General features: G+C 34.1%; 1 protein-coding gene across 1 annotated transcript; it reads left to right on the top strand.

Annotated features, from left to right (window-relative positions):
- The first annotated feature begins 408 nt into the window (after positions 1 to 408).
- Positions 409 to 8,083, top strand: LOC143254075 (ankyrin repeat domain-containing protein 49-like). Its single transcript, XM_076508823.1, has 4 exons — positions 409 to 519; positions 1,804 to 1,897; positions 3,882 to 4,044; positions 7,536 to 8,083. Exons 1-3 carry the CDS (start codon positions 499 to 501, stop codon positions 4,040 to 4,042), a joined length of 276 nt encoding a protein of 91 aa, XP_076364938.1. The 5' UTR covers positions 409 to 498; the 3' UTR covers positions 4,043 to 4,044; positions 7,536 to 8,083.
- Positions 8,084 to 8,926: the final 843 nt, after the last annotated feature.

Here is an 8,926-nt window from a genome sequence, read left to right as displayed (position 1 = left end):
TTTTTTTTTTTTTTCATTTCCCATTATTTCAGACTTTCCTGTCACAAAGAAATATTTTATATATCACGTCGTTTAAAATTTATGGCACTCCAAAGGCAAGTTTAAAATTAATGTAAATAATTTGTTTAATATGCAATATAATTTAAAATCCCTGTTGTTGCAGAGTCGTCTTTAATTTCAAACTAATTTCATTTACTATGAACACTTTATAAATAATTTAAATTTAATTATTCAAACTGTTAAAAAAACAATATTATCTAAGCAATCAAAGTTCGAGGAATGAAATCATCTGATAAGAAATATTTTTCAACTTTGGGTAATTTTGTTTATAATACACAAAAAATAAAACTCGTGCATATGTTGTTTGGAAAAATAGGCTTATAAATAGATAGTAAATAAAGTAGATATGGGAAGAAATCGATTTTATAAATTTAATGAATTTCTCAATTGTGTAAAAAATACTGTTACTTTTACCGAAACAAATAAATCTACTAGAAAATGCCCCCTAATGGCACACTGGTAAGTCTGCGGACTCGCACCGCCAAACATTTAGTTTCGATATTTGTGGTGGGTAGAGCAAAGATAGTCCACCGTGTAGCTTTGTCATTAATTCCAAACGAACAAACCACAAGAAAATTTACGTAAAGTGACATCTCTTACCAATTGGAGGTCTTGTATTATTTGTAAGGGTCGATGTAAGATCTGTCTGTGTATTATAATCTTAAAGAGATGTATAGAAGTAAGTACCGGTGACGTACGATAAATTGGCCATAGTAGATTTTTTCTTGTGGTCTGTTTCTTGCTCACAATAAAGACTATTTATTATATAATAAATATGTATTCCATATATTTATTCTATTTATAAATTTATAATAAATATTTATTGTAGAATTTTTAGTCGCGTTTCTAATACAAGTTGTTACATAATTGCTGTTATATAGTTATAAAGTATATAACGATTGTTTTTAACTTTTGTTTTGCTGTATTAAATGTGTGATATTAAGTTAATACTTTAAAAAATTCTTTACATTTTATTTGTTGAAATTATTTAACTTTGTCATTCTCTTAAACATAATCGTATGTTTAATTTTTTTATATTCTTTAATTTTAATTTGGTGTCGCTGTTATAAGTAATGCTGAGAGGTATCCAATGATGCTTAAAGTTCAATGAACTTTAATTGTTATATAAAATTGATTACACCGAATACTTCTAATCGTCTTGCTGTACATAATTGTATTCGTTATTAATTTATTGTTAATGATTGTGCTAATTTTAGATTATTTTATCTTTAAAATTTGATTTATATTGTAACATAATTGTGGTCCAGAAAAATTTCTTTCATTTTGTACTGTTAGTGTTAATGTAATATTATGTTTTTCAGATTATTATATGTGCTATTATGTTCCTGAGTTTTGTTTCACGCTAGTTTCAGGGAAGAATGATATACATACCTATTATTGTATTGATGAAATATATTTGCTATTTTTTTAACTTTGTACTTGAATAGAAATTTTTCATAAGATTTTGGGTTTGTATGTGTTTGTATTTGTGACTCGGCTCTACTGTTACGTCATTTTTCTTATTTAACAGAGAAACTTCAGAATTTATGTAAAAATAAATATGACCATATAATTATTAAAGTGTTTATTTTTTGTAAGTAAACTTTTTAAAAAATTCTCTTCACCAACAAAAAACTTTTATAATAATAAATGCTACTTCTCTAATCTTAAATTTAAATATATATTTAAATAGCAATTTTATTTACCCTTACTTTATTAATTGAATATCTTTGAATGTTTCAGAATAAAACAAGTTGTTTGTATCACAATGTGACAATAATGTCTGAAGAAAATTCAGAATCTGAGAGCTCACAGTCAGATGTATCAGTGCATGAAGGTAAGGACCTTGTAACTACAACTAAATCTATTTGTACAATAGCGTCTGAACGTTCCAATAAAATCAGTAGAGATTCACTTATAGCTTTGAAAATTTTATGCCATAAAGTGTAGAAACAAAATGTATTTTTTTTTTTATAAATTCTTTCTTGTTTTTTTCCACTTTATTAAATATATATAGTATTGTGTTTATGTCAGTGGTAATATATAAAATAAATGAAGCATGGCCTTAGAAGTGAAACATTTGAAATTAACCAGATAAATAGCCACAATGAGTCATTTGAATTTACCCTATATGTATACATCTTTTGTAATATTTTTCCTGGAGGCGTGGCATGGCGTTGAGGTGCTCATTTCATAATCTCAGGGTTGTGAGTTCAAATTCCTATCACAATGAACATGCTAGCTCTTTTAGCTGTGAAGTTGGTAAAAGAGTAGCCCAAGAGTTGGCAGTGGGGTGAGTGGTGATGCACTAGCTGCCTTCCCTATAGTCTTACACTACTAAATTAGGGACGGCTAGTGCAGATAGCCCTTGTATAGCTTTGCATGAAACTCTAAACAAACCAAATCAGGATACAGTATTAAATGATGTCGCTAATTATTATTATCGTAGTCTTAGCATCATTGTATTATTAATTGAATTTTATATAGTTAGTTTTAGCATTGATAGTAAAGTTATGAAAATGTTTAGTTGACTCCTAAGTTATTAAATTACTGTCACTTGCTCTTTGCCTAATAATTGTTTTTTTCTTTTAGTCCACGTATGCTTTTATTGTACTGTGTTGTTCTACTAAAACCTGTTTGTACTATTTCCTTATCTATGTTAATATTATTTATGAAAAATACGTGAAACTGAGAATCTTAGGAGAAATGTGTACCATTTCATTTTCAGTTTTGTTAAATTGATTTCGTGTAGTGTTGGTCAGGTGAGGTTAGCTTAAGTTGTTGGGTCATTCTGGAAGGTTTATGTCCACTCACATATTTATTGATCCTAGGTAACGCTCATTTTTTACCACAAAATTAACTGTTGGTACAATGATTCAGTGAAATAGCAAAGTTTCCTCTAACCAGAGGAAAGCTACAATTGTTGTTAGAAGTAATTTTAAACAGTTGATGCCAAAATAAGAAGTTTTCTAATTAAGCCAGTAACCTTTGGGTGTGTGAACTGATGGTTGTTTAGTGTTAGCTATGCTTAGCCAGTAACCTTTGGGTGTGTGAACTGATGGTTGTTTAGTGTTAGCTATGCTTGTTGTATGTTCTAATTTCACCCAGTAATCTACCCAATTTGTGTACTACTTTGTCATTTAGTGTTAGCTGTGTTTGTTGCATGTTATAATTTAACCCAGTGTGTGTACTATTTGGTCACTTAGTGTTAGCTAGGTTTGTTGAATGTTGAATAATCAACTTATTGTGTGTGTGAGTGGAGGGGGGATACTATAAGTTAGTGTAGTAATGCACCTTTGTGTATTTTGCTTCACAATACATGAACTATATTGCAACCTCTTTATTGTAGACCTCACAATACGTGAGCACATCAGTAGTAGTTGCTGTGAAGGATGTGGACTTGTTAGCACGGACAGTATGCTCGATCCTTGACTGCAATTGTTTGCTGTACATAAATTTGGCTCAACCAAAAAGATGGTCACTGAAGTGTGACCCTTGCTAGCATAACTGTGTTAGACTATCTATTCAACTTTCATTCTCCATCTTTGTTGTTGAGAACTGGTACAAACAGTACGTTATCCAATGTCTTTGCAATTTTCTGAACATAATCCACTTGTGAAACATAACAGACCAATTGCCAATAGGTTTTTGCCATTCTCAACTCAGCTGATGTTGTATTATGCATCTAATCCTAATCCATATACCTTATTTGGGAATAACACCGCGTCGTATTTGTGCAATTGTTTCCTTTTTTTAAATTTAGAAATTGGTCTTAATGACATTGTTTTGACTTTCGTTTAGATGTTTTGATTTTAATTTAGAAAACAGCCTTGATGACATAGTCTTGACAGCAGCTGAGAAAAATGATGTTGTGAAACTGAAGGAGCTGTTGGAAAAAGATCCGTCTTTGGTGAACGTCACTGATTCTGATTCTTACACCCCTCTACATCGAGCATGCTACATGAATAACGTCAAGCCATAAATGTGAGAAAATCTTGTCATATTTGTTTTGAAATAAGTCACTTTAGTCCACTTCCATATTACAGATATCACTACCACCTCGTTCTAAAATATTTGAAACATCAATACCAGTAGAGCTAAGTTGGCTAACAAAAATAAATGTACACTTTCCGTATACATTTGAATTGGTTGTGAGAACACAGAACCTTTTAATGGTGTTTGTAAACAAATTTTTTTTTCATACATAAAAAGTTTCTAAAATTTGTAGTTAAAATTTAAATTGAATGTAATTTCTAAACTGTTTTAAAAACTAAGACTGTGCTATTCTGGGTATTGCAGTGAGATTAAAAATCATAAACTGTTTAAGGTGTGATTTAGGCCTAACAAAAGGACTAATATTGTAACTAACTGAAAAATCCTTCTTTTTAGTTCTTTCTGTTAATCACAATAGATTTGAAATTAGAGGTGCATGAAAACAATGTTTCAAGTCATATTTTTTGACTTCTACAAGTCATTGCCAAATAGGCATTTTGTTTGTAATCTAGTTCCTTGTCTTAAGTTTAAACCCAAGATCTCTTCCACACCAAGGAAGTGCTCTACCAGTTAAGTTAAAGTACTAGCCCCTTAGCGTTAGTATAATTGTTCAATAGTAGAATTAATTTGGACTGGATGATGGAGAGACAAGAACTGATCGTCTGTTCAAGGTGACAAAGTTTGGAATTAAATTAAAGCCATGGTGGGCAGTGACTTGTGAAAGACAAAATGCTAGATGTGAGATAGTAATTTTATCCACCCCTGGTTTGAAATATCAAAAAGACATTAAGAGTGAAGATGTAACAGAGAAATGGTGATTTTGTCATAACTGTCTTCCCTAAAGATTCACGTTTCCAAGTCAGTGGGAGACTTAAAGTTATGTGGGTCAGTGGCTATTAATTTTTGTGGGCCCTACATCTTATTTACTTTTACCTAAAATAAAATTATCAAAGGGACCCCATTAAAGCCTTTGACCCTGAGGCTGAGCCCCCTCTAGCCCCTACCTAAATATACCACTGTTTCCAACAAAAAATATTACTTACATTAATCCATTTAAAACAACCAAATTTAATGTTTTTCCTCCAATTGCTGTTTTGGATCAAGATTGCATAGTTTAGGTTTACAAAAGAAGTAAAATTAAAAATTTCCTTCATGCTTGTTGCTGTTGTGTTTTCAAGTCAGAAAGTGTTTGAAATTATTTATGCTGGCAGTTCCATTGGCTTACTATTTCTTAATATGTGTTAACCCTCTAGAATCATTTGAAGTCCACCAGTATTACATTATTCCTATTTGCTGTTTCAATTATTAAATGTTTTTAACATTGGTAAGGGCTGGGCATGGCAAGGTAGTTGAGGCTCTCGACTTGTAATCCAAGGGTTGTGGGTTCGAATCCTGGTCGCACCAACATGCTTGTCCTTTCAGCCGTGGGGGTGTTATAATGTGATGATCAATCCCAATATCCATTGGTAAAAAGTAGCCCAAGAGTTGGCAGTGGGTGGTGATGACTAGTTGCCTTCCCTCTAATCTTACACTGCTAAATTAGGGACAGCTAGTGCAGATAGCCCTCGAGTAGCTTTGCGGGAAATTAAACAAACAAATTGTTGTTATGAATGCTTTAATTGATAAGGACTACTAATTATAATGTAAGTTTTGGTGCCCCATGTGGGAGCACATGATGTCCAGCCCTGCTAACTTTATATTGAATTTAATCTACAACAGAACATCTGCTGAGAAATATAATGTAAGTTTTGGTGCCCCTTGTGGGGGCACATGATGTCCAGCCCTGCTAACTGAGAAATACTGGTCATTGATGATCCTTATTTTCATAATTTAATTTGTCATTAGATTTTAATAAACTTGTAATAACCATGTCAGATCTGGCATTAACCAGTTAGAGGATGAAACTGAATAGACTGTATTGGATCATACTTTGCATGCCCCTACTATTAACAGTGTTTCTTGTTAGACTGTATTGGATCATACTTTGCATACCCCTACTATTACCAGTGTTTCTTGCTAGACTGTATTGGATCATACTTTGCATACCCTACTATTACCAGTGTTTCTTGCTAGACTGTATTGGATCATACTTTGCATACCCCTACTATTACCAGTGTTTCTTGCTAGACTGTATTGGATCATACTTTGCATACCCCTACTATTACCAGTGGTTCTTGCTAGACTGTATTGGATCATACTTTGCATACCCCTACTATTACCAGTGTTTCTTGCTAGACTGTATTGGATCATACTTTGCATACCCCTACTATTACCAGTGTTTCTTGTTAGACTGTATTGGATCATACTTTGCATACCCCTACTATTACCAGTGTTTCTTGCTAGACTGTATTGGATCATACTTTGCATACCCCTACTATTACCAGTGTTTCTTGCTAGACTGTATTGGATCATACTTTGCATACCCCTACTATTACTAGTGTTTCTTGCTAGACTGTATTGGATCATACTTTGCATACCCCTACTATTACCAGTGTTTCTTGCTAGACTGTATTGGATCATACTTTGCATACCCCTACTATTACCAGTGTTTCTTGTTAGACTGTATTGGATCATACTTTGCATACCCCTACTATTACCAGTGTTTCTTGCTAGACTGTATTGGATCATACTTTGCATACCCCTACTATTACCAGTGTTTCTTGCTAGACTGTATTGGATCATACTTTGCATACCCCTACTATTACCAGTGTTTCTTGTTAGACTGTATTGGATCATACTTTGCATACCCCTACTATTACCAGTGTTTCTTGCTAGACTGTATTGGATCATACTTTGCATACCCCTACTATTACCAGTGTTTCTTGCTAGACTGTATTGGATCATACTTTGCATACCCCTACTATTATCAGTGTTTCTTGCTAGACTGTATTGGATCATACTTTGCATACCCCTACTATTACCAGTGTTTCTTGCTAGACTGTATTGGATCATACTTTGCATACCCCTACTATTACCAGTGTTTCTTGCTTTGTCCTCAATAAATCTTAACCATTTCAAAGGATCGCAGCCTAATTATGTTTCCACCTTCTCAACCATTTATCACTAAGTGAGATGATCGAAACTACAGTCAGGGGTATAATACGTTGAAAGATTAATATTCCTTTACAATGTTGTGTATATTCCTTTTCCTGATGGAAGAGACATAAAATCTACATATCTAGGTGAATGCAGGGTTTCTGAAAAGTCTGAAACTATGGGTGCTTTGCAGTTTTCCTCAGTTTTGGATACATGGCTAATTGTGGTGCTATCCAATCATTAGCAAGTCAAGTTGATCCAAATTTTTTTTTGAATTACAAGGACAGCATATGCAACACATTCTGTAAAATCTGTTGAAGTGTCTATGGTTCCAGTCTTTTTGGACACCTTGTAGCATTTTTTTAGTTTTTATGAGAACAATACAGTTCTAGAACGTAATCATCATTTCTGTGTAGTAATTTTTATAAAATAGAATATTTTTATAGGTTTTGCTTTCGTACAAAGCTGACGTACGAGCTAGAACATCTGACAACTGGGAGCCTCTCCACTGTGCTGGCAGATGGGACAATGTAGAAGCAGCAGCTGTGATACTTCAAAATGGAGGCTGTGTAAATGCGAGATCAAAAGGAGGCCTAACAGCTTTACATCTGGCAGCTGCACACAGAAAGAGTGCCCGCACCTTAGAACTTTTGTTGTGGCAGCCAGAAACTGACTGCACGCTTGAGACGCAGTCAGGAGATACCGCTTATGATGTGGCATTACGAAGTGGCACGCATGCAGAACTTTTTCGTCTGGTTGATGACAGCCTAAACGTTTGTTAAGTCATCGTAAAATCATCATGAGTTAAAGTAATCACTTGATTCACATGAATGTGTAATTTGTTATATATGTGTGTGTTTTAGGATGTCTCAGACCCTTTTTCTCCACATGAGCATTCATATGAAGTATCATTATAAGGTATGCATGTCATTCTTAGTGCCTCAATATTCTTAAACCTCTTATTACTAATGTAGTAAAGAAACATGTGGAAGTACATTTGTACTGAAATTTCTTTTTACCATTCACAAAATTATCACGAAGATTGGAGTACACATAGTATACTGTCACCCAACAAAGACTGGAGTACACACAGTATACTGTCGCCCAACAAAGACTGGAGTACACACAGTATACTGTCGCCCAACAAAGACTGGAGTACACACAGTATACTGTCGCCCAACAAAGACTGGAGTACACACAGTATACTGTCGCCCAACAAAGACTGGAGTACACACAGTATACTGTCGCCCAACAAAGACTGGAGTACACACAGTATACTGTCGCCCAACAAAGACTGGAGTACACACAGTATACTGTCATCCAACAAAGACTGGAGTACACACAGTATACTGTCATCCAACAAAGACTGGAGTACACACAGTATACTGTCGCCCAACAAAGACTGGAGTACACACAGTATACTGTCGCCCAACAAAGACTGGAGTACACACAGTATACTGTCGCCCAACAAAGACTGGAGTACACACAGTATACTGTCGCCCAGCAAAGACTGGAGTACACACAGTATACTGTCGCCCAGCAAAGACTGGAGTACACACAGTATACTGTCGCCCAGCAAAGACTGGAGTACACACAGTATACTGTCACCCAGCAAAGACTGGAGTACATAAAGTAAACTAATCCTAGAATAAAAGATTCTCTTAGTTAAATATTTAACAAGGAAATAATGGCAAGTGTATTACAGCCCATATAACCTCATAAGTTTTCCTAATGGTATAAGCCAGTTAGGTAATATGAAGATTTTATAGTAATGCGACAATATGCTTGTAAATAAATCCACAGCATGTTACTTATCAAAATACACATAAATATACTA

This window comes from Tachypleus tridentatus, chromosome 6, assembly GCF_004210375.1.
Source record: "Tachypleus tridentatus isolate NWPU-2018 chromosome 6, ASM421037v1, whole genome shotgun sequence".
NCBI lineage: Eukaryota > Metazoa > Arthropoda > Merostomata > Xiphosura > Limulidae > Tachypleus > Tachypleus tridentatus.
The sequence above is the reverse complement of the archived record's forward strand: the minus strand, read 5'-3'. Positions and strand labels throughout refer to the sequence as shown.

Excerpts from the sequence above, each read along its gene's own strand:
- LOC143254075 (XM_076508823.1), top strand. The coding sequence starts at position 499 with ATGCCCCCTAATGGCACACTG. Across the intron at positions 520-1,803 it reads TGCCCCCTAATGGCACACTG|AATAAAACAAGTTGTTTGTA; the intron begins GTAAGTCTGCGG and ends TGAATGTTTCAG. Across the intron at positions 1,898-3,881 it reads AGATGTATCAGTGCATGAAG|AAAACAGCCTTGATGACATA; the intron begins GTAAGGACCTTG and ends ATTTTAATTTAG.